This window comes from Sesamum indicum, linkage group LG3, assembly GCF_026168435.1.
Source record: "Sesamum indicum cultivar Baizhima isolate 11 linkage group LG3, ASM2616843v1, whole genome shotgun sequence".
Lineage (NCBI taxonomy): Eukaryota > Viridiplantae > Streptophyta > Magnoliopsida > Lamiales > Pedaliaceae > Sesamum > Sesamum indicum.
This window is the reverse complement of record NC_142659.1, coordinates 24,747,951-24,774,760: the sequence shown is the minus strand read 5'-3', so window position 1 is coordinate 24,774,760 and position 26,810 is coordinate 24,747,951. Positions and strand designations below refer to the sequence as shown.

Below are 26,810 nucleotides of genomic sequence, written 5' to 3'. Positions count from 1 at the left end.
GCAAGATCTAATAGAGAGAAAAAACCAAATTAGTCCAAAAAGGGCACCAAATGAGAAGTATTCCACACTGGAAAATCTTACAAGAAGACAAACACAAAGTTGATGGTTTCTCTTCCTAATCATTGGAGCAGTAGTGCCTATATATGTACTATTAATTAATAATTTTTTTAAAAAAAATAAAATAATGAGAATTTCCAATCAAGTGGGCCATTTCTTCAAAGTACCCTTCACATCATCTTGTACTGTTGCATGAATTAATTAACGCTAATTAAGAAAGTATTAATATTCCATTCATTAATTTCGTAGAATTAAGAGAAAGGTTAAAGCAGGCCGACCAACAATTAATGACTATAATAGAAATTCTGACTCGTTTGCATCTATCTTGATGACATTTTTATACTCGATATGTCATTTGATAGTTCTACCATGTCGGATATATATATATAGAAAAAAATACAAGCAACTCTCTTGTGATGTAGTAAATGTGTATATTATCCCATTATGAAAAAATAAATAGCGATTTTCCTTCCTGTATTTTTTAAAATACAACAATTTACCTCCCTATATTTTTCAAAATAAAATAATTTACCTCCCTGTATAAGGAGGTAAATTGTTTTATTTTAAAAAGTATAGGGAGATAAATTACTATATTTTTTCATAAAGGGATAATATGCTCATTTTCAATATCATAAGGGGGTATATTGTTATTCACCCTATATATATATATATATATATATATACTGGAATGTTAATTTGAATAAGGGCATCGATGCATAGAAAAAAAAACTTGTATTGAATTTTTAGGATGATAGGTCGACATATTTTAGATAGGTTTTGTCGATAGTAGCTATAAAAATATTTGAGTACTTTCAATTCACTCATTAAATATTATTTCGTTTATTTAAGCAATGATAGCACGTGCAATGTGATTGATGTTGATTTTGTAAGTCAATGTATTGTCTATTCTGACTTGATACGTTTTTTGTCATGAAAGAATATTTCAGACCCTATATGTACTCTAAGTTTTATAGTGAATGTAGAACACGTACCAATATTATTGTCCTAAGACAAGGGATTCCGACACATGTCTCAGAACGCCAAATGAGGGGCATGCTACGCAATAAGTGCCCTATTTTATTCGGAACTTCGCGGGTTTGTTTTTGAAAAGACGTTTTGTCAAGCAAATGAAGCTCTAGAACTTATACACCGTACAAGCTCCTCATTTATAATTGATGTAGAATGCATATCAATATTAAGCATCAAAGTAGATTTTTTAGGATATCGAGAAAGAGGTCCCGAGTTTTGTCTGAAAAATATTTTTGCATACGCTCGCAAATTTTGCTAATTAATCGAAAAAAATTCTACTTAATTAGGTCAAGCACCATTTGAAAATTTTTAAAACTTTATATTTTGAAATTTCATGAGAAATGTAAATGTCAATTTAGAACTAAATTGTTAGGGAAAAATGCAAGCAACCCCATTGTGATATCGCAAATGAGTAAATTACCTCCTTATGAAAAAATAAATAGCGATTTACCTCCCTGTATTTTTTAAAATACAACAATATACCCCCTCTATGATTTTTAAAATGAAGCAATTTACTTCCCTGTATAAGGAGGTAAATTGGTTCATTTTAAAAAGTACAGCAGGGTAAAATTGCTATATTTTTTTCATAGGGGGTAATGTGGTCATTTTCAATATCACACAGGGTTAAATTGCTATTCACCCTAAATTATTAATTATTTCAATTGTAAACAAGTGTACTATCTTTTAAGAATATTTCTTTCTAATGATATACAAATGCAACTTGAGTCATTTATTTCATCCAAGTTGGATGACATCAAATTTAGAAAAAGAAAGGAATTGGTCTCTACAATTATTCATATTCTAATACAACAAAATCTTTTCTTAACTTTTTCTATAACAACTTTAATAAATTATTACGGATAAATTATATTGCCACCCCTTAAAATTAATTCTAATTTCACAAACATCTATGAGGTTGTAATTATAATTTTTGTCGATATTGTCTCAGAGGCAAAAGCTTATATAAACAGTATACCTTAAAAACACTTACATCGACATTAAGTATTTGCGTATATTAGATCTAACATATAATGATGTGTCGATATAATTTACATAATTATCAAACGTCCCACAACGTATATCCGCTAAACTCATAACCTTAATCATTAAGAACACCCCTCAAAGAGTTTAACATATTTAGTAGGTAAAATTACATTTTTTGGTTTTGTAACTTTAATCATTTTTACTTTTAGTCCCGTAACTTATTCATTTATACATTTAATTCTTTATTCGACGAATTTAGTTCTAAACATTTTGCATATAATACGTTTTGGAGGACAGTACCAAACGTAGCCTCAGAATTGGGTGTGAAAATGCAAAGTTAATTTGTGAGAATGAAGTTTAAAGATATATATGATGACATGTTTTGACATATAATGGTGACAAAGAGATGAAAGTTTGATACAACCGAAAGAGCCACATGCGATGTTTCGTCAAAATAAAAGGATGTCCAAAAGTTGGTTGCTCCAATAGTGTAACTTTTGAAAAGGAAAGCTGTCACGATGATGTCTCTGCCTTTCCCACTCGTTTTCATTTTGGGTATTAGTTTATGTCACTTCCACTTGGACATCAAACCCTAGCTTATAGGAACCTACTTTTACTGGATTTCCCAATCCAAATTCCCATATTATTATAATTTTTTTATTGGGTTATTTACAATCACTATATTTCTTGCCCAAATATTTAATCCAAATCTAAATTAAAAACTAGGGTATATGCAATAGTTGGTTCTTTAAATTTGTGTTTAGAATTCTTTTAATTTTTCAACTTTGTTTTCTTAAAATTTACGTTCAGAATTACTTTAATTCCTCGACTTTGATGGGTATGCTTTACATTATTGATTGAAATTTTTTTATCTGAATCAGGTCTGGACAAATTATACTAATCATAGAGCAGGCGTGATACACCAATCACACGACAAGTGTATTGCACTTGCCATATAATTGGTTCAGGTTCGACTAGCTGGATCAAGTATTGGCTTTTTCTTCCTTTTTGTAATTAGTATTTCGTAATATTTGGCGCCATGCTAACGACTCCACAAATCTCATGAGTAACACTTTTATGAGACTTTATGACCTCCACATTAAAGTTCATAGTTAAGGAATCGAATTTAGACGAAAGTGCATCCATTTCGGCATATGCAAGTTAAGAGCATCGATTTCATACTTACCAGGTGTCCTTTTGGGGAAAGGCTCTTTCGTTAGACCGATGGTGGTGATTAGCGGCCATAGCTCGTATCCTTCATGACCTGTTTCAATCATTAATGCCCCTCTTGTTGCGGGATCTACCGCCATCCTAGCGCTACATGTTAAACCATTATAAAATGTGTGCATGATTAACTATTGAGGGCATGCCCGCATTCTTTGAAACTTTCTGAAGCCTCAGAGAATGATTCAACTCGACTGTCTTGCTAGGTACATGATGCGATTTGCAACTCGATCGATGTTTTGTTACGCAAGATATTGTCCGCTCTGTCTTCATACGAGTCTTACGAATTTGTCCTGAAAAAGCACATCTCTAAGGAGAGTAGGTCTTGCGACTTATAATTCATACTCTCCATCTGCTATGGACAGCCTTGTGATGCTCCGGAGTAGGCATTGGGTACTTAGGATTCCAAGTTCCCTCAAATCTCTAACATCATTGTTCCATTGATCCATGTCCAGACTAAAAAAAATCCAAATAAATAAAGTTATATTCAGACCCTACCCAATTTATTGAACACAACTCAAAACTCATGTATCTCAAGACACGATCAAACCCAATGTTTGGGTCCGGACAGAAGCAGGCCCTTTTTTTTTTTTTTTTTTTTTTTGCAGACCGATTTAATTCGTAAATCATAATAATAAAATTAATTTTTTTATTTTTTTTTCATTTTTACCCATAATGTATACATAAATTTGGAATTATTAAAACTAATTCACAAATAACTCTTCTTTTTGTAGAATTTTAAATAATATATCATTTATTATGCTGTTTACAAAATAATTTTATGAAAATATTAAATCTTTAAAACTTTAAAATTCAATTTTACCACTTCAAGTTTCAAGCAAACGTTATTGCCTATCAAGATATTAAGGGCAAAATACTTTTTTAGTCCTATAAAAGAAGGGTGGAATTTGTTTTGGTACTACGACTATAGCAGGACTCGCTCTTAGTCCTATAAAACTTATAATAGCACATTTTTAGTCCCAAAAAATTATATGTATTAATTGTGATTCTGGGACTAAAAATATGTTGTGATTTTTGGGCTGAAAAGTCCCAAATCACATTTACTTTGGAATTAAAAAAACGTGATTTTAAATTTTATGGAACTGAAAGCATCACCTACCATAATTGTAGTCCCAAAATAAATTCTGCCCTTATTTTATGGAACTCAAAAAATACTTTGCCCAGCTATTATAAAGTATACCCAACATGATAATATATTTATATAACTAATCTTTATTGTTGATGTATATGGTTAAAGAATTACGTGATAAATAATGTTATGATGTCTTAAATTTATTAGATTTGTTCATTTAATGGTAGATCGATTGATAAATAATAATCCAATTAAATTAGGGAGAAACATAAATACTGTATATGTATTGGATCCAAATTGGGTACATAGGCCCATTGATATTGATAGATAGAGACTCAACCACGACCTAATTTACATCTTTTTAATGGGTTTGGGTTTGGATTTGGGTTTGAATCTAATAATATTTATTGGGTCTAAATTTAATTTTTCGAATTAAGCTATGAGCATGTAAAAAATCTTATCCTATCCATTAACAGCCCTATCCACGGATTATTATCTTTTGTACACTGTAATCTTGTTGCCTTAACTCTGGTTTCCTCTAATGCAATATTCACTTAATTTTTGAGTCAAAGTTGTTGAACCTCCACCAGGCCTTCTTTGGGCCAACGAATTTGAAGAAAGGAACAAATTTGATATCCCTGCAACGGTGCCAAAAACTTTGTTTTTTTTTTTTTTAAAGATAATTTTTATTAAGTAAAAAGAAATACAATAGTACAATACAACTTGCTTAATCTAAACGAATTTTTCGACAGTTCAAAAAATCCGTCATAATAGTAAAACTCAGAAGTACTAATAGTAGTATGTAATTCTACACTAACAGTGCCAAAAAACCTTAATCTGCTATAAAATTGAAAGTCAAGCTCGACTAATAAATGAAACTAATAGAATTTATTTAAATTTGAATTGTAAAAAAGTCATGAAATGAATGTTTCTAAAGTCAAAATATGATTTTTCTTCATATTATTCTCCTATAGGTTATTTAATTTTCGTTCCTATCTCAAATTTACGCCGATTGTATAATTGATTAGTAATGATTTATTATTTGAACAAAGTCAAAACCATTACATGTATTTCAACGATATTCAATTTGCACTTGTTGAAAATTCAAATAATTTTAATTTATTTTGTCGATCGCAAGTTCATAAAGTATTTTTAATAAATTAATTTAGTAATATATTTTTGTGATAACATTATAAATAAACATGTATATTCGTTTCATTTATCTTAATATGTGTAAGATCCATATTGAACCTAATTATTTTGTATATAGAATGGGTAAGACCCAATAAATATTTAATGAGAAAAATCCAGAGACCTCCCCTATAATAATAGAAATGCTCAAAAAATCCCTTATGAAAATTAAAGTATTAAAATACCCCCCATATGATATAAAATAAAGTTCAAAAAATCTCCTTCGTATAAAAATTGGGCCACACGTGCTTTGACTATAATTTTCCTATAAAAGTACCTTTTTTTGATATTTTTACCCTTCTCTCACATTTAATATATAATATTATATATGTATTTAATAATTAAATATTATTTTATATAATAATTATTTAATTAAAATATTATATATTTCTATTAATAATAAAAAAATTCTTTTATATAATAATTACTTAATTATTTATATATTAAAATATTATTTTAATTAAATTAAAACTAATTTTATATATAATTAAAAAAAAAACAGCAACGACGGTGTCGTCGACGCCATCGCTGCGGAAGAGGAGGGCCGTCGCCCATCATCTGGGTGATGCGGTCTCCCATCCAGCAAGGGCGACCGCGTCACCCAAATGGGCGGCGGATGGAGGAAAGGGGAGGGAAGGTCGCCGGGAGAAAAAGGGAGGGGGAGGGAGGTGAAAGGGGTGGGGAAGAAGATGGGGTGGGGGTGGGGGGTGGGGTATAATTATAATTATATGTATTATAAATATATGTTAATAATTATAAATTAAAATAATTATATATTAATAAGTCTAGTTAACCGCTTGACTAGAACGAGTATTTTAGTCATTGTTTCTAAAAAAGTAGACTCAAATTGAACAAGGGGCGGTGTGATTATTTATTCGTAACATAAAGATTATTTTTTACATTAAAAATTTCATAAGGGGGTTTTTTATATTTTTTTATATCACATGGGATCAAAATAAATTCAACCCAATATTTAATGGGTAAAATTTGAATAAAATATATAAGTAATAATTACGGATATTTAACGGGATCAAATCCGGACAAAACTAATAGCCATTCATCGACAAGCCCATTAAAATGGGTTTTGGATAAGGGTTTGGTTGAAAGTGGAAAATTGCTCGTGTTTTTTGTTGGGTTTGGACAAGCTCATTTTTGTTGTGTTTTTTTCTTACAAAATGATAAATTGCTTTAATTTAAAAATATATATAGAGATAAATTGTTGTATTTTAGAAAATATATAAAAATAAAATTGTGATTTCTTTTTATAAAAAAATAATGTATTCATTTATAATATTACAGAATAATTGGCTTACATTTTTTCCCATAAAAATCAGTGTATGCAAAAAAATTGAAAAGATACGTTTGGGCTATTACCGCGTAATCTGAGGGCAGCAGCCATAGGTGCGGGCCTTGCGGAGCACAGTACATTATCTACGTAGAAAGCTCATCGCGCTGAGGGCTGCAGCGTCCAACAGCTGCGCGTGGCAAGCAATCGGCAGGTTAGCAGTAATTAAGGTAGATGAGAGTTTAATTAAGGACCCCAAGAACAAACACGTGCACTGCACATATACTCGATCGAGAGTGTAGGCACATTCAACTATTTTAAGTTGGCCCGTATTAAATTCTGGGGCAAATAACGATTTATCCTTATGTTTATTATAAATAAGTAAATTATCTCTCTATAAAAAAAATAGCAATTTACTCTCTATATTTTTTAAAATAAAACAATTTCCCTTTCTTATTTAAGAAGGTAAATTGCTATATTTTAAAAAACATGGGGAGGTAAATTGTTGCGTTTTAGAAAATACAAGGAGGTAAATTGCTAATTTTTTTTTATAAGAAAATAATTTGCTCATTTGCAATACTAAAGGAGGGTTGATCGCATTTTTTCCTTGAATCCTATGATAGACATCTCCAACCCGCTAACTGAAACTCAATAGCCTTCAGTGTGGCCAAGTGGTCAGGTCGTGTGAATATGAATGTACATAGTGTAAAACATGCGAACAAGTTCAACAAAAGATAGATAGGTAATAGAGCATTTTTTTCTCGAGAAGTTCTAGCCGGGACCGGACCCAATCAAACCTGAGCTAATCTTATAGCAAGTGCAATATATTTGCCGTGTGATTGATATACAATTCAAAAAAAGTGACCAATAACATAACAATGTGATACACTTGCTCTATGATTAGTTTGGTTTATTTCGAAGAAAATTTATTATTGCCTATGAATTATAATCATGATAAAGAATATATATTATTCCAAATATTTTCAGCAAGCGTAAAATATTTATGTCCACTTCACTGTCTCGGCTACATAATTATTTTCTACTTGATGCGAGTATTTGTAATTTTTACTTAGAAGTATTCATAATTATGCCAAACTTCAGGAGATGCAACTGTAATTTACCCCTATTATTACTATAACTGTCTTGTGGGTAAATACCATAATCAGCCCCTTAAATTTGTGTTCAAAATCACATTAGTCCCCCATCTTTATTTTCTAATGTTAGCATCCCTAAAACTTAGATTTTGTTTTAGATTAGCCCTTCTGGCCACTTTTCCATGAAAATCTACTCTGAATTCGAATTTTCAACACGGTAAAATGATCAATTCAATCTATTTTTTCTACTTTAGTCCCTTAAATTCTAAAAAATAACATATCGATCATTTTTATGTGGGACAAGTACATTAGTTCCCTCCCAAAATACTCGTTGGTGGTGTTATTTAAGAGCTTGTGCGGACTCCATTAAAATGTGACGAAGAAATAGATGAGAATAAAAAATGCTAAGTTTTATAAGTTATGGGACTAAAAGTGCTAATTTCATTTTAAATGAGATTAAAAATAAAACGTGCCTAATTTATTAAACCAAAAATACTATTTTCCCTAATTGAAGGCAAAATGTCAAATTGTTACTTTATTAAAACCAACAACCTTTGTTAAATATCTCTAATAAGCCTATACTTTATAATATTAATATTGGCCTACCCTAATTCCCACCTCTATTTTTTTTCTCTTCATTCTTTTTTGCCTATATATAGTATGAACAAGTTGGTTATTTTCAAATATTCTATATCCCTTTTCTCCATACTTAAAACAATTGTTACAAGAAACATTTTTGAGTAAAGATGTTGCTCAAATACTTTTCCAATTTGATTTTTGCTTGTTTTATATCTATACTTATAAGTTTTTGTATTTGTGGCGTATCTCAAAAAATAAGATGCCCTGTTCAACCTTTATATCAATTTGGAGATTCAATATCAGATACGGGTAATTCAGTTCGAATTGTCCCTGCACTCCCAGCTAGTCGTCGACCTTATGGCGAAACATTTCCTGGCAAACCTACTGGCCGTTGGTCAGATGGTCGTCTTATAATAGATTATATAGGTTTGTGGCAGTAAAACTGTCTTTCTTCAATTTTATCGGAATGAACTATTAATAAGCATGCCATCTATATAATTATGTACTTATACACATGTTGACAGCCATGGCTCTTGGGCTTCCACTACTAAACCCTTACTTGAACAAGACTGCTTCATTCAGCAATGGAGTGAATTTCGCGGTGGCGTCAGCTACAACACTTGACCCTTCATTTTATTCCGCCAAGGGGATCATCATTCCACCCCTACCCGCTCTTGCTTCTCAATTAAGCTACTTTAAGACATATCTCAGCTCCATTTGTTCCACACCAACAGGTATGCATTAGGAACTTCACTCGGCTTTCAATGAGTCAGGCTTCCCTCAATCGAAATTTATTTTCATGATGCCTAATTTTTTTAATTATGATTCATTGTCATGATTGGTAATAAATAATTATTGATCACGACCGCACAATGATTTTTTGTCATGATATTTTAGAGGGGGGCTAAAAGGTGCCGTGCATGGCAGATGTTTTTACTATAATCCTTAGATGTGGTGAATAATTTTTTTATGGGGAAAATATAGTTTTTTTCATCGATTTTATTTAATTGTGGTTAATAATAGTTATTACCAGATTTTGTTGTCATATATAGCCATTAATTTCTAGCCAATAGTAAATTTTTTCGCAGTGAAAATAGTTATGAGACACTTTTTAAGAACGTTATAAGTAAACATTAGTTTACAACGAACACCACTGAAGTTTGCTATAATTACAAAATATCTCCTTGTTATTTAAAAAATTATAAATACTCTCTTAAAATTAATTATCCTCTTATGACAACTCATTGTAGGAGTGTAATTTATAATTTCTGGGGTATTTGAAAAATTTTGAATATCAAAAAAATATTTATAATTATGAAAAATCTCAGAAAAAACCCCTTATAATTTATCCTAAAAAATAATGTACCATTTTAAAAATGTAAGGTGGTAAACACATGCATAATTTTTACTGATTAACAGAAATAATTTTTTAAAAAGTTCATAGGGAGTTATTCTCTCTATATATAGGACTTATTTTCATAGGGAGTTATATATCTATCTATCTATATATATATATATAGGCATTATTTCTTGCATGACTAATCAATGATCAAACTTTTGTTAATAAAGAGGACCTCGTACATGAAATTTCTTTCCTTATTACTTTATTTGACCGTATGGTTTGTTTCCATATTCTAGTAAATATTTTTACAATAGTAAATTAAGTAGTATAATTGTATAAAATAAGATGCTATCAAGAAATTCAAGGGTAAATTACAAAGTATATATTCCCTGAGATTTATCATAATTATAAATACTTTCTCGATATTTAAAAATTATAAATACCCTAACAAAAATACCGTCTTATAATGAGTTGTCACAAGGTGATTTTATTATAGTATTTGAAATTTTAGAAATATTTATAAATTTTCAAACAAAAAGAAGGTATTTATAATTATGACAAATTTCAGTAAAATTGGTTGTAATTTATCCTAAATTCAGACCGCAAGAGTGGTAATGCCAGAACACAAAACCTTGTTGATGAAGTCATGCAAATTGTTAATTTATGCAATAAGAGGAGTAATTGTTGCATGTGAGTTTGTGATGATTAATGTTTTGTTAATTGTTATCAGATTGTGCTGATAAGCTAAAGGGATCTCTTTTCTTTGTGGGGGAATTTGGATACAACGACATCTACTATCCATATACCCAAGGCAGATCCGTTGAAGAGATCCAAACTACTTTTGTACCTTTAGTAAATCAACTCATTATCAATTCCACCAGAGTAATTTCCCTTTCTGTTTATTTCCTTTGGAAACTTTGGTTTATTATAAAGTAAAACACAATATATAAATTTGACTTTTTTACTTGTGATATTGTAAATGATCAAACTATTTTCTATAAAGGAGTTGATTCAACTTGGTGTTTCCCAAGTTGTAGTTCCTGGAAACTTTCCCCTTGGATGCTTCCCTACTTTTCTGAGTGTCGCCAGGAGGAACCGTTCGACGGCCTACGATGATTTCGGGTGCGCGGAGAGTTTGAATGATCTTACAAGTTATGAAAATAATGATCTGCAAAGAGCTCTGAACTCTCTTAGAATGGAATTTCCTAATACCGTCATACTCTATGCGGACTACTACAATGCTTTTCTATCACTTCTTCGTCAAGCAACCACTTTTGGTCAGTCTTAGTTTTTTTTTTTTTTTTGGTGGATTAAAAAAAATAGAAAAAAAATATAATTTACCCCGTGTGATATGAGAAATGAGCAGAAAAATTACTATAAAGAAAATGACAAATTACCCCCTGTGTTTTAGAAAATGAAGCAAATTACCTCCTATCTAAATTATTAATAAGAGTAATTTGCTGATTCTTTTTTTACGTTACGTATATCATATTAGGGCAAATTGCATCTAACTCAAACAAATACATTTGTTGAAGTTGAAATGAATTTCTTATGTTTTATAGGGTTTGATACTGAAAAGTTGCTGACACCTTGTTGTGGAGATGATGGTGTGTATAGTTATTTACTTCCGACGTTTTGTGGGGGTGTGGGTGTGCCTGTATGCTCTAATCCAAATGTCCGAATACATTGGGATGGCGTACATTTGACGCAAGAGGCTTATCGTCGTATGTCTGAGATTATCATTAGAAACTTGGGGATCAACTACATTCAGTAAAACAATGGTGTAAATCATGATATTGTTTGATGTAAAACAATGTCCTCTTTTGGAGAGGAATAATAATGTATTAGCAAAAAATAAAACCCTCTTTCTTGATCGGATATGAGAATTATTCCACGATCTATATAATTTTTGGCCACGCATATGACATGACACAATTGAGATATCTTGCATATTGAGAAGAATATATTTGACAACATCTTCAATAATATTATGGACATAAAGGGGAAATAGAAGGAAAATTTTAATGAATAGAAGGATTTGGAGAGTATATGTAGCACCCCCTACTCGCTACATCTAATTATCACTATTTCATCCTTTCTTTAATTAGAATTCATTCTATAAGTAATTCTCTTTCAATCTGTAAAATAAATTCTAATTTATCAATATAATATATATCACAAAAGATAATAAATACCACAAAAAGTTTATATTTACCCTCCACAGATGTCATCATGTACATAACCTCAAAGAAAATCATACCACAACTTAAAACACAAATCTCAATAAAAGACCAGAATATTTAATCGCCCAACAACCAAAAACTCTGGCTTCAGATGTCACGGTTGACCCACCTAATTAAGACCACGGCACGACTCGAAGTCCGATGTGGCTAGTCAAAGTGACCTATCTCCTGAAAAGTACGTCGCAAGGAATGAGATGCCTACTCAATAAGTATAGCCAATCAGTCATATGTATACACACAGGCAACAATTCACGTACAAGCAGTTACATTAATTAACAGTCATTAGTCATATAACAACATCAGATATAAGCAGTAATACGTACTCACAACTGTAAATCAATCAACAACATAATATTTGACGTTATCGTTTATTACTAAGGGCCCCACTTACACTAGTTGGAGTATATCAGTCAATGATTTTGCCGGCCGTCATTATCTCATCGTCATATCATATACAACACAGGATACCCGTTGTGTGATATCCACACACTCTTTTACTTCAACTATGTAGCAATATCAACACAGGACATCACAACAAACATGGTACCCCCACACCACCCCAATGTGTAGTTAACAACACAGGATATTTCCCGCTGCCCGAAATACCCCGGTACCCTACGCGCCATGGTACCTAGCTTAATTCACATATTTTCATATCACATTATCATAAACCATTGACTGTGTTCCCAACTAGGTAAGCATCATCTTTTATTTCAATTCACAATCATCATTATGTTCTTTATAATAATTTTCCTCAATAATAACTCCCAATTCGATTTCATACAACAATCAATTATACTATCACGTAATCACACCACTCTCACGTCCAACTGTTACAAACACATATGACACATAGTAGCAAATCCACCGATATTAAGGTAATCTAACAAATAATCCACAACTAATTATATAAACAATCAATATATGAAAGCCACGTATAATAGTATAAAGCCAAGTCCACGATCGCATCCAAGAAACCAATATATATAATATATACAATACTACACATATAGATATATATAAATCCAATTAGCTATACTTATCGTAAATCCCAAAATGCTTCGGTTTCACGAGGGACTGCTCAAACCTCTACTCACGTCCTATAATAAATTATTATACGTATAATCAATATATATAAAATATCGTCAACTCTAAATAAAATATTATATAATATTCATACATTTCCCACCAAATCTTTTAATATTCTATTTATATTAAAGTCCAAACCTCTGTTCCATTTTATTTTAGATAACTACACTTTCTAAGCTTCTCAAACATATATTTAATTACCAATTAATTCATAATAATTCATTTAATCAAACCCCTTATATAATTACAACTATCGTTTTTAATAACATCTATAAATGAGATTATCATCAAAAACCTCATCTTTCCTTTTTAATAACATAATATTCCTTAGATATAATTTTTGAAACATTTCTATAAATTTTCTACCAATTTATCGTTGCAATACAATTTAATTAAACAATAATACATAGAATTACATATTTGGTTAATCATTCCGATGGAATTGTGTAAATTAGCTATAGTAATGATTAATCAAACAAATCTAATAATTTAATTAACCAACTATACCATTTTTATATCAAATGTGATATTCAATTCGACACTAATTTAAATAGCTAAAATCATAAAATACTCTGATTAAATAGTACATCGCTCAATATAAACTATATTCAATAAATAGACTAATTAAATAATATAATTATATAAATTAATAAAAATTAAAATAAAATTTCTTACCTCGTTGCGCGTCAACTGAAGAAAAGAAGCTTTTTAATGGGCCAACAATATATATATATATATGTATATATTAGTCATTGGAATCTTTATATATATATATATTAGAGAGAAACTTAAATAATAAAAAATATATAGAGATAATTACATTCTCCATCTCTAAAAAATTTGATATAATTACACGTAGACCTCATGTGATTTGAAAAATTACATTTAGCACTCCTGATGTTTGCTTCCGTTTAACAAAAAAATCTTTCCGTTAGTCGAAATTTATCAATTTATCGATATTCACAAAAAAATTAAAAAAAATTCGATTAATTTATTAATGACTTATTGCAGGTCAGATAAATCTTTTCATGGTCAAATTACCCTCATACGTCATCACGCATTAATATTGCATGCGAAGAGGTATATATTCACTGGTATAAGGATAATTTAGTCAAAAAAAATTAATTGACATGCAATAAGTCAATAATAAATCAATTGAGAGAAAATATCAATTTTTGTTGATTTATTTTTTGTTAATATTAGCGAATTCAGTTAATTTTGACTAGTGAAAGAACTTACTTATTAAACGAAAACAAACCTAAAAAATGTTAAATATAATTTTTCAAATTATAAAAAATCTATATATAATTATATCAAATGTTAAAAGAGAAAGTGTAATTAATTATCCCAAACATATAATATGGAGTCGTTGCAGTTACCACTCAATTATGAGATGGGCATCTGTATGTATGACAAAATAGGAAAGAGAGTTGGTGGGATATTAATTTATATATATATATATATATATATAAGTTATTTGCTAATTATTAATATAATTTATTTTTTAATTTAATTTTTTTATAAGATACGAAAAATAAATTATTACATTTGATATAATGTTTGTATTCATTTTATAAATTGTTGGATTTATTTCTTTGTGCTCCTTGTTATTTTTTTTTCTTTTGGAAATTATTACTATTGTTTAACTTAATGGAATTTAATTTAGAAAATTTAGACCTTTTTATGTAAATATGTGTTATTTTTTATCTTAATTAATTAACATGCTATATATATGTATATATATATAATATAGTCCAAATTTATAAATTTTTTTAATTCAATCCAATCAATCCAACCAGTATTCAATGATTTATCGAGATCGATCTACCGTCCCATTTTCAAAACATGCTCTAAAAATCATTTTTTATAGGTTAACGAGACAATATATATACATCTATCTCTCTATCATTATATATATATATATATATGTATAAGAAATGTGAGAGTGGACTTTCTAGAGAAAGGGGTGTTGATCACATCATTTCTGCATCTAGACTTGTATTCTTCCATCTCACCCGAAAACCCTCTTGCTTTTTGAGAAATATATGATCATGTCTGTGACAGATCAAAGGTTTGAGTTCCAACGGCCGAGGTTGATTGCCAAGAAAGTCTTGGCCGAGCCCCGGGTTGCGGGTCGGGGTGCAGTCTTCAGAAGAAGCATTGGGAGGTATTCTTCTCATTCTTCTTTCTTGTGCAACTTCTCATCCATAGTTTTGATGAGTATTTGGTGCTTGGAATTTCTCGTGTTTTACAGGCCGGAGTTAGAGTCCCTCGATCCCTTCCTCTTGCTAGATGACTTTTCTCGTAAGCTTTATAATTTGGGATAATTACACTGTTTTTTCTTAAAATTTGATATAATTATACGATGGTCTCTGTAGTTTTGAAAATTATATTTAATACTTTTGATATTGTTTGTCAAATAAGTAGATTCCCCGCCCATTATTCAAATTCATCGAACTTGATAATATTAATAGAAAAATTTAATGAAAAGTCATATGCATCCTAAATTGACTTATTACTGATCTATTGTAGCTAAAATAATTTTTTTTCTAACCAAACTGCCATTATACATCTTCACACGCTGTTGCATGAGGGGAGGTATATCTCCGCTCTTATAAGGATACTAAGTCAATCAGGGATCGAAATGGATTTTCGTTTAATATCTTTTTACTAATGTTAACAAATTCGATGAATTTTGACTAACGGGAATCTCTTTGTTAGACCAAAACTAGCGTTAAGGGTACGAGAAGTAATTTTTAAAATTACATAAAATTTATATATAATTACACCAAATCTCATGTAAGCCTCATAGATTAGGCGTTATTATCACTTTCAACTATGCACTTTTGCTCATCAAATTCTGTGGTTGAATTGGATGGAACTGTATCAAATGGTGACTTGTGAGTTTCTTTGCTTTTCTCATCACTCTAACAATACAGTTTCACCTCCTGCTGGATTCCCCGACCATCCCCACAGAGGTACTCAACCTGAACTCCTATCTCCTCCCATAGTATTTTCAGAAAAATTACAATTTCAGTAGTATGGAGTGGTATCAATCTTAGTCCCGTACGAATCTATATATTTTGTCAAATTTTTTCTTGTAATTTTAAAAAGTTTCGCACATCGAGCACAAAAAAAAAAAAAAAATAGAAAAGTGCATGTGACAAGATAAATTGAGTGCCTTTTTCGGTCATTTCAGCAATTTTTGGCCATTTTTTTCCCTTAATGTGCGAACTTTTCAAAATTACAAGACAAAATTGCCGAAGTGGATTCATAGAGGACTAAAATTGACACCCCTCAAATTTACCGGACTAAGATTGCAATTTTTCCTATTATTTCTCGAACTATTTGAATAACCAGCATAAAGTATATATTGTGTTTTCCATGAATATTGCAGGCTTTGAGACTGTTACATACGTGTTGCAGGTAGTTTGCTGTGTTTTTTAACATTATCAGAATACAAATTCAAAGGCTATTAGTTAGAACTATGAATCTTGGAATTCAAATTTGTTTTTTGTGTATATAGGGAGGGATCAGTCATCAAGATTTTGCTGGTAACAAGGGCATCATACATGCAGGCGACGTGCAGGTACATGATAACTAATAAGTAAATCGGCTCTTCCGTTAGACGAAAACGTCTACTTAAAGCTTGCTCTGAGCTTTCTTGATCGGAATGATGCAGTGGATGACCGCCGGGAGGGGTATGGTTCACTCGGAAATGCCTGCAGGAGAAGGCACTCACACAGGTCTGCAATTGTGGATCAATCTTGCTTCCAAGGATAAGATGTGAGGTTTTTTCTTCGTAATTTTCCTTCAACACACACTCATATCGGTAGGCGTTGCATGAGGGTCTAGTTTAGTTAGGAAAACGGAACAAAATATGTTGGGCAAATCTGTCTTAATTAGTACAAGAAGAGCTTGTTACTTGTGATTTGATCAAGTTCCAACCACTTCTTGTTGTCCTGCAGGATTGAGCCTATGTACCAAGAATTGCTGTCTGATGACATCCCAAAGGCAGAGAAAGAGGGCGTTGAAGTTAAAGTGATTGCAGGGGAAGCAATGGGGGTTCAGTCGTCGCTTTATACTCGAACCCCAACAATGTACCTTGATTTCACTCTAAAACCGAATGCTGAATACCATCAAAGCATCCCGGAACCTTGGAATAGTTTTGTATACATAATTGAAGGAGAAGGGGTGTTCGGGATGCCAAATTCGCAGCCGGCGAAGCGCTCACCACATCTTGGTGTTGGGGCCGGGAGAGGGGGTGAGTATGTGGAACAAGTCCTCCAAGCCATTGAGGTTCATTTTGGGAGGTGGGCTGCCACTGAATGAACCAGTGGTTCAGCATGGCCCTTTTGTGATGAACACACAAGCTGAAATTGACAAGGCCATTGAGGACTATAACTATGCCAAGAATGGGTTTGAAATGGCCAGACAGTGGAGATCTAAGTGAGTATCAACATCCAACATTAATAAGGTCAAAAACCAGATGTTCTTCATATATCTGTCACTTTGAATGCTACTTCTAGCTTGATTTCAAGAACAATAGAATCAAGATTTCTCACTTTCTTCGGTCAACAACTACCGCCCCATCTTCTTGTCTCAGCAGGACTTGGCTTTAGCCCAGTTTTTCAACTATAACCCATTAGTTTTTCTTTCTCATATATAAATATATATAGGGTGAATAGCAATTTAATCCCCTGTGATATTGAAATGAGTACACTACCTCCTCATGAAAAAAATATAGCAATTTACTTCCCTATATTTTTTAAAATGAAACAATTTACCTCCTTATACAGGGAGGTAAATTGCTTCATTTTAAAAATTATAGTGGAGTAAATTGTTATATTTTAAAAAATATAGGGACGTAAATCGCGATTTATTTTCTCATAAGAAGGTAATTTGCTCATTTGCGATATCACAAGGGAATTACTTGCATTTTTTAGGCCCTTCAACTCTTTTTTCTTTTTTTTTAAGCTCATCAAATCTTGTAGCCCATGAATCCTTGTAGCAAAATTAAAGGAAATAACAAGAGAAAGATAATCCCATGTGTCTTTTTATTTTTGGAATAGTACTAAATAAGGAAGAAAGCGTTCTTCCTCAAGCCAATCATGCAAGTAGCTGTTGTAGAGGAAAAAACAATCACAATTTCTCTCGTGCCAAAAGTACTAAATTGATTATGAAATTTATGATTATAATTTATATACATATAGGTTTTAATTTTTTAGGGAAACAGATGAATTTGTTATTAAGAGGCCGAAATTTAGTGGGATCTTTTGCTACATTGCTTGTAGAAGCAACACCAAATGTGGAAATAAAAACACACATTTCTAGTTTTTCTAAATGTGTTATTACACACACAAAAAGAGGAAAGAAAGAATCGTAATGAGGATAATTCAGATGATATTGTTGTTGATCTTGGTCTCGAAAAATCAATTGATGAGATTGATGTTGCAATTGGTGATATGGTCAGAAGAGAGTGTTTGCTAAAAGATATTTGTCAACCAACTAGATAGAAATTCTCTAAAACCGAGAGGATTTAGAGCTACGTGGTTCAAAAGCAATGATTGGTTGGAGTATAATATTGCAAAAAATACAGTATTTTATTTGTATTGCTACCTTTTTAAACAACCAAGAAAAGGTGCAAAACACGGGCTGATGTTTTTTAAAAGATTGGCTTTAGCTATTGGAAGAAGGTAGTCGATGCCTATAAAAACCATGGTGGGATTAGTAATACACATAATTATGCAAGGGCGATAAGTAGAACATTTTATGAATCAAAGACGGAGGAAGCTTGTCGAACTCGAATTATAATTGTTTTAAATGTTGTGAGACTTTTATTACTACAAGGTCTTACTTTTCATGGTTATGATGGATCAGTCGCCTCCTAAGTAGGAAATTTTTTTTGAGATACTTAATTGATATGGGAAGAGGTTGATAGTATTGCAAGTTTGCTTAATGAGATGCACCTGAAGATAATCAAATGACTTCTTCAAAGATACAAAAGGATTTGGTGAGAGCTTGTGCAGCAGAGACAACGTCAAATATTTTCAGTAAGATTGGAGATAGTTATGATTGTGAGGAGCAGATGGCTGTGATTGTGAGGTTTGTTAATAAAAAGGGACAAATTATTGAAAGATTTAGTGGTATTGAACATGTTAGCGATACTTCAGCTCATTTTCTGAAAGAAACTCTAGACGGTATGCTTACTTGTCATGGTTTATTTATTTCTAGATTACGAGATCAAGGATTGATTCTCACTGTCAAAGTTCGTCTACAAAACTTAAGAGATAATGGATGGACGCATTCTTGAAAGAAGTCGAGATACTTTTGTTGTAAAAAAAATCTATTCTAATTTCAAAGATAGAGGATATTATACCTACCGAAGGTTGTTCAAGGCGTGAGGGGAATGGGCAACTTTTCATCACTATTATCATGCTAAGATTTTTCTTGCTGTTATTGATTTAACTGTCGTTGAAAGGAATAATCAGTTTAGTGAGTCATTTACAGAACTACTCATATGCATATCATGTCTTGACTCAACGAACTCCTTTGCCAAATTTGATCATGACATGCTCACTCGTTTTGCTAAGATTTATTCTGATGATATTATTGTTTTATTGAAAGACCAGCTCGAAACATACATTTTCAATAATAAATATCGTCAAAACTAACTTGTGAAAATAGATAGTGTTGAATAGCTTGAATGACTTGATTTGTTACATTGAGTGGTAGATATTTGCTTATATCAGTAAAATGATTTTGCAACATTTCCAAACATTGTCAGGTGACTCAGTTTAATTACCTGCTTACGATTTAAATGATATTATTTCCTTAATCACAAGATACAGTTCATATTACCAAATCATTGGTATTCGTTTCCATTTTTCGCTTAGAGCTAATTTCTATCAGGCTCGAACACTATGAATTTTTTGGGTGCATCATTCTCTTAATACCCATTTTAACCAATCATTCGATCAAAAAGAATAATTTCATACATTATTTTCTTAATAAACCCTATTTAAACATATTTTGAACCGATTATCCATTCAAAACGAATAATTTCGTACATTATTTTAGATCAATCCATTTTATAGACCACAATATTTTTACATAACTTTAATTCAAGACGCAATTTATTTGAAATTTTAGTTAATAATTTCTCTCCAAAAAAATTTTGCCAACAAAGTATTCAAAAAAAAAAAAAAAGAAGAAAAAGATTACGAGAATAATAAAATCTAATTTTCCCAATAAAATATAAATTAATCTAAGTCAAATAAACTCCTAATCCATACACAAATTATTGAAATATATTCTACACGTGATGATTATTTATCACTAGATAATGAACTTATTGCCATACTTTCTCTGCCTATGCCTTAAATAAAATATCTCCTTTTTTATATACTATTTTTCCTTTCAATAATTTTGCTCCATTTTCAGTTATTACTCTTCTCCAATAATGAAAAGGAGAACTGTAATTTTTTTTTAAAAAAAAAAAGATAATTTACAAAGAGTTTTTCGAGATTTGAAAAAATTACAAATGTCGTTATATTTGCGTAATTATTAATATTCTTTATAATTTTAGAGTGAATTACAACTGTCCCTGAGATTTGCCATTACGAATACTCCATCGTTACTTGAAAAATTACGAATACCCCCTCAAATAGAAAATAATTACGTAGCCCCTAGTCAATGAAGTAGACATTACTATTATACACTTATTGATTTTTTTTAAAAAAAATATTTGAAAAAATGTAAAGATATTTGAGGGTAGATATTTATCTATAGTGATTATTAGTTCATAAAAATAATTTTAAAAATTATAAAATATGTAAATTTATAATTTATAATTCGAAAAGGTGTTTTGGTCAGTTCACTATAAAAATTGGATGGAAACTTAACGGAATGGGCTTGTTGTTAGACGGGCGTTAAAATCAGGGGGGTATTTGTAATTTTTCAAACAATCAATAGGTATTTGTAATTATGCCAAATCTCAGAAGAAGTGGTTGTAATTTATTCTTAATTTTAACATCCATCTAATAACTAGTCCATTCGTCCAGTGTATGTTAGAGTTTTTTTCATTTTAACAGTGAATTGAATAAAATATTTTTAAATATTATGAATTATAATTTTAATTTTTTTTTGAAAGAAATTGTGAATCAAAAGGGAAGAAGGAACTTTCACAACATCAATATATTTTACTATTTTTATATAGAAAATAATAAGAACAAATTGAATTTTCAGGTCTTCGTAAAAAAATTAATATAAAAATATATCCAAGATTATGAAGGTATTAGTAATATTTTGAATAATGAGGGTTATTATCGTAAGGGAGCATGCCAGAACAATTATACCCCTAGGCCCCCCGGTGGGGGGGGGGGGGGCGTCCCCACTCTCATACTAATGACACAGAACAAACCTCCCATTATGTGCGCATTCCTGTCTTAAAACCTGTCATAGCCCATTTGCCAGCTCTCATCAATCATCTTCATCATTCAGTCCCTTTCTCTCTGTCTCCTCTCCACATCTCCGTTTTTTTCTCAATGGGTTCTTCTTCAGACGACGAAGGGGAGGAGTACTTGTTCAAGATCGTCATAATCGGCGACTCCGCCGTTGGTAAATCCAACTTGCTCTCCCGCTACGCCAGAAATGAGTTCAACATGCACTCCAAGGCCACCATTGGGGTTGAGTTCCAGACGCAGTCCCTCGAAATCGACGGCAAGGAAGTCAAGGCTCAGATTTGGGACACCGCCGGACAGGAGAGGTTCCGAGCCGTCACATCCGCCTACTACCGCGGCGCGTTTGGCGCACTTGTCGTCTATGACATCAGCAGAAGGTCAACTTTCGAGAGTATTCCCCGATGGCTTGATGAGCTCAAGAGTATGTTATCTTTCCTGCTTCTCTCTGATTCCTTTTTTTTTATTTTTGTGTTTGTGTGTGTGTGGTGTTGTTGTTGTGGATTTGAAATGCTCAATAGTGTGTTTGGCATCAGAAACTTGACGGGATATGAAATCGATAGTTAATTTCCTTTTTTGGAGTGGCGTGGATTAAGAAAGGGATTGTTGTTTGACGAGATTTGACTGAAGAATGCTTATTTGCTAGAAATTGTAGTTGGATTTCGATTCTTAAGCAAGGAGATTGTCTCTCTTCGTTTATCATGTTTTCGTCTGACAAAAGCATCTATATATAGTGTGGTATATATTTCATTCAAATGCAACTTCAATTTCTTTAGTATGGTATAAAAGTATTCCTGTTAGAGAATGAGAAACCAGATAGAGCAGAAATTGGAGCTAGATCTGTCCTTTTTATCCTTGAAGGTGTATGGAAAATGTGGGATATAATAATGATTAGGACTTCAATAGGCCAGAGTGTATTCTTTGGTGTTTTACTATTTGTATTTACACCAAAAGAGTAACATATTCAAATTTTAATATTGCGGTGAACAGCCTGGACCATGGGTTTGAGGAATTCGTTAAGTGGGAACTTTATAATTTTACTTGGCTTAATACCTTATTGATTTGATCAATGTGAAAAATGAAGAATATGCCATTATTGTTGAGTGGTGGATCATCTGCCAGATAGTGAGAGTCAAAACTATCGTAAGCTACTCAAGAAACCCTTGTCAGAATGACAGAGATATTCTGAATAGTGACTGAGTTACTATTATGAATCCTACCTAAAACTTTCTTAACTTCATTATCTGTGACGCATGTAATTTCAAAAGTTATGCTAGGCAAACTTTACAACAGTTCAAATCTATTCTCCACTTAGTTCATGTTTTAAAGAGTTTAAAATTTGCAGATATCGTTTACCATAGTTAACTTTTGCTAAATTTGGCAATTTTAACACGGACATGCCATTTTTTTGTTGTTCATATGAGAATATTAAAGAATTCTGGAGCAGAGTGGGCAATGTTTTAAATAACAATGGATCTATTTATTGAATCCATTGAAAAAAATTCAAAATAATGTTAGAAAGTGATCAAATTTCTGGAGATATAGGATATAGTCGCAGATGAAGTAAAATTTTGCAAAGAGAAACCTTGACCAACTGGCGGGGTCTAGTTCTTTCTATTAAGATCTTGATCCCTTAATATTATTTAGGTAGTGAATTGCAATCTAGAATGCTAAACTCACTAAGTGGTAAGTAGTCCCTAGGCCCCAACTATAAGCTTTTTCCCTTTTCTAAGTAAAAGGCATTTGTGCCTAGTAAGAGTTTAGCAAGCCCCAACTATAACCTTCTAATGGTAGAGCTTGAAAAGTCTATCTGAGAGTTGCCTTCAAATATAGAACTGATGTGCCTGAAATGTCACTTTAACTTCCTGATCTATAACTAATGCATGTCTATACATATATTCAAGATTCATGGGCTTATGCTCATGTGAGTCTGTGAGATTTCAGTACGTTGGGACATGTTATTTATTCGAAACTTCGGAGCGTAGCTACCATGGTAGTATGGAATTCCTCTTTCCAGTCGAGTTGTTAGGTCATTGATTGGGTTGTTCGCATATCCAGCCCTTGTCAAATTCTGTGGTTCTTCATTTACTTTAGATATTGACATCTTTTCAAGTGTATATGAGGTAGAATTTCAAGTGTGCCTACCATCATAAGTGTTGAATTCTTTAGTTTTGAGAGGTAAAAGTTTGAATTTTGAAATTTTGTTCCAAAAATCACAAGTTAAAGAGTTTCATGTTTGGAGTGACTTGATCTAGTGTTTAATCTAGCATAAATTTGGTGAGGAGACACCCTGAAGCCATCATCATATACCCACTTTATAAGAATAGGAAGTGAAACACACTTTTCATTTTCATTTTATGTTATTAAATTCTTATGAGATCATAGCAACCTCTTTGAGTGCTAGTTTCCAAGTATCTCATATGTGGAAGTAATGATTCATCAGTTGACGAACTTGTTTCTTGTTTGTGAATTTGTGAGATATATATTTAGGGCTTCACTTAGTACTAAGTATGGTGTCTAGGTTGTTACTTATATTAATTTTCTAATTCTATGGATTCTATGAATTATGCAGTAATCATTAACAATTCTTATAATCTTAATGTAACCCATAAGAGCATCAATGAAAAATACATTTTTCCTTTGATGACCTACGGAAGGAAGGTAATAATAAAAATATATGAAAATCTCTTCATTGTGCAAAAATATATAATGTTCTTATGAAAGATGGTATACATTGTATGGGAAATTCTTCCAAACTATGAAAATGTTCTCTACAAGTTTTGGGATGTGGGAAACTTTTCTGGCTTTTAGTGTCATAGTGTGGGATGTCTCTGCAATCTCTCCACGACTTGTGATGGGCTTAAAATCCCATAGTATGATTGCGTATGTCAATCCTTGAGAAACACATGCTCACTAGAGTAGGATGAATTCCCCCGCGATAATACACTGGAAAAGATGTACTACCCCTTTGCATTATAACATCAATTTTACGCTGGTCTTGTCCAATTCGGCAACTATCCTATTTGTTGTTTGTATCTTTTAAAAAATGACTATCCTATCATTAAGGACAACTAACCAATCTATTCTTTTGGAACGTGTTGTGGATGGATAATACTAGATTGCTCATGCTTGAGCTAACAATCCTCCCATATCACATCACTCCAGACATTTATACTACGCATACCTTCGACACATTGCATTTGGGAAACTAATTACCAATATCTATTTTATTTAAGCAGATAGTCTGGGTCTGTAACATGTAAATGGTAGAAATATTTAGTAGAGTTACTTTGAAAGGTGTTCAGGCAATAAAATACATTAAGCTATGAAAAAGAAATATTTGTTTATCTTTTTATGTCTCTTTATTTGTTTCCTTTGTAGCTATATAAGTATGCATTTTAAGCGAAGAACTGGAAGATTTATGCATACCGTAGAAAAAAGTTGGTTTAAACAATAACTGGTTTCAGTCTACAGTAAATGTTCCTTAGACGTTAATATGTCATACGTGTTAATACCGAAGGATAAAATGACGCTCCATACAGAATAATACTCTATGGAAACAACACTATTCACAAACGTCCATCAATTAAATTTTCTACAATGGTGTGGTTGGCTTTATGGAAATTTCTTAAGTTTCATATAAGATCAACATATGCTTAAGGTATTTGGCAGTGGTTCAACTTCAATCCTTTGTGCAAGTTAGAAATCATCAATTTGTGGACCCATGCCTATTCATATAGTGATTTTGTTTGGAAACTGATGCATAGAACCTTGTTTAAGTCACATGGAATATTGTCTTGGTTTCTTGGAGCTGCATAAGAGGTAAAGAGATTGGTTGGAGAGTATTTGCTCTTCTCAAGAGCTTGGTTGTGAGCAAGAATCAAGTTTTGAGTCAACATCTCAGATATTTACTTCATATATATGCCATCTTCCATATTTGATATTAGTTATCAGCTTCGATGGTTTTTCTTATACAAAGAAGAATCTTATGCTAAATTAAAAAGAGGCCACTAAAAGAACCCGTAGTAAAATTCTTGCTAAGTGTGCTTCATCATCGTGAGTCATATACTATGTGTTCTTGCGAGAATAAACTTTTTTTGGCTGTTGTAACGCATTCCATAATGTTTTACCATCCCTTTCTATGTCAGTATCAAATTTACTCCATACTTCTCATGCCTCGTTAATCCTTACCATAGTTACATTCTTATATTGCAGCTCATTCTGATACAACTGTTGCAAAAATGCTTGTGGGGAATAAGTGCGACTTGGAGAATATCAGGGATGTAAGCGTGGAGGAAGGCAAAAGCCTTGCAGAATCGGAAGGATTGTTTTTCATGGAAACGTCTGCCTTGGATTCGACAAATGTTAAAAAGGCTTTTGAAATTGTCATACGCGAGATCTATAATAACGTAAGCAGGAAGGTCTTGAATTCCGACTCTTACAAGGCAGAATTATCAGTCAACAGGGTGTCCCTTGTCAATGACGGTGCTGATGGATCAAAGCAAACGGGAGGATCCTACTCTTGCTGTTCCAGGTGACACAATCGATTCAAAGACAAACTTACAAGAGGCATTGGCATTTTCTTATGGTTGGTTTATTTATCTGATTTTTTCTTTTCTATTTGTTGCTTCATTATTTTTTAGAATGGGATTTTATAATTTATCAAAATACGAATTTTAATACTTTAAAGATAGTAAATTGTGGTCATGCTAAGGGAAGTTCTAAACCGAAACTTCTTCTGGAAGTGTAAATTATATACTATTGAGTATTATTTGCTTTGTTTTATGACTTGATGTGATCTTGTTGTCATTCTATTTCATATATTTCCTGCACTATTAGCCATCTCATTGAACACTGTCAAATAGTGTTTTCAAACCCGGACCGGACCCATTGGCTGGTTCGACCAGTTTAACCCGGAATCAGTCCTGTGTCCGGTCCAACTTTGTCATAAAATCAGTGGCGAAAGGAGACAGAACCAATTGTTGTGGTGTTTTGAGGATGAAGATGGTTATACTTTAATTAATTATGATTTTATTAAATTGTAATACTTTTGACTATTTTTAGTTTATGGTTTCTCTTTTCAACCAATATTTATTTTTTGACTGTGTACTTATTATGTTGAATTTGATTGTATATTCCTC

At 31.8% G+C, this 26,810-nt stretch overlaps 3 protein-coding genes across 3 annotated transcripts; all 3 read left to right on the top strand.

The window, feature by feature from the left end:
- Nucleotides 1-8,665: 8,665 nt before the first annotated feature.
- On the top strand, nucleotides 8,666-11,750 carry LOC105158738 (acetylajmalan esterase 2-like). The gene is made up of 5 exons (XM_020692517.2): nucleotides 8,666-8,962; nucleotides 9,061-9,270; nucleotides 10,609-10,760; nucleotides 10,882-11,155; nucleotides 11,441-11,750. Exons 1-5 carry the CDS (start codon nucleotides 8,704-8,706, stop codon nucleotides 11,650-11,652), a joined length of 1,107 nt encoding a protein of 368 aa, XP_020548176.2. The 5' UTR covers nucleotides 8,666-8,703; the 3' UTR covers nucleotides 11,653-11,750.
- Nucleotides 11,751-15,246: 3,496 nt separating this feature from the next.
- Nucleotides 15,247-17,774, top strand: LOC105158694 (pirin-like protein). Its single transcript, XM_011075532.3, is given in 8 exon segments — nucleotides 15,247-15,377; nucleotides 15,465-15,514; nucleotides 16,150-16,188; nucleotides 16,608-16,636; nucleotides 16,737-16,799; nucleotides 16,893-16,996; nucleotides 17,179-17,434; nucleotides 17,436-17,774. Coding segments are annotated over 8 exon segments (891 nt in total). The 5' UTR covers nucleotides 15,247-15,255; the 3' UTR covers nucleotides 17,664-17,774.
- Nucleotides 17,775-21,648: 3,874 nt separating this feature from the next.
- Nucleotides 21,649-26,462, top strand: ARA4 (P-loop containing nucleoside triphosphate hydrolases superfamily protein). Its single transcript, XM_011075531.3, has 2 exons — nucleotides 21,649-22,093; nucleotides 25,885-26,462. Exons 1-2 carry the CDS (start codon nucleotides 21,757-21,759, stop codon nucleotides 26,205-26,207), a joined length of 660 nt encoding a protein of 219 aa, XP_011073833.1. The 5' UTR covers nucleotides 21,649-21,756; the 3' UTR covers nucleotides 26,208-26,462.
- Nucleotides 26,463-26,810: the final 348 nt, after the last annotated feature.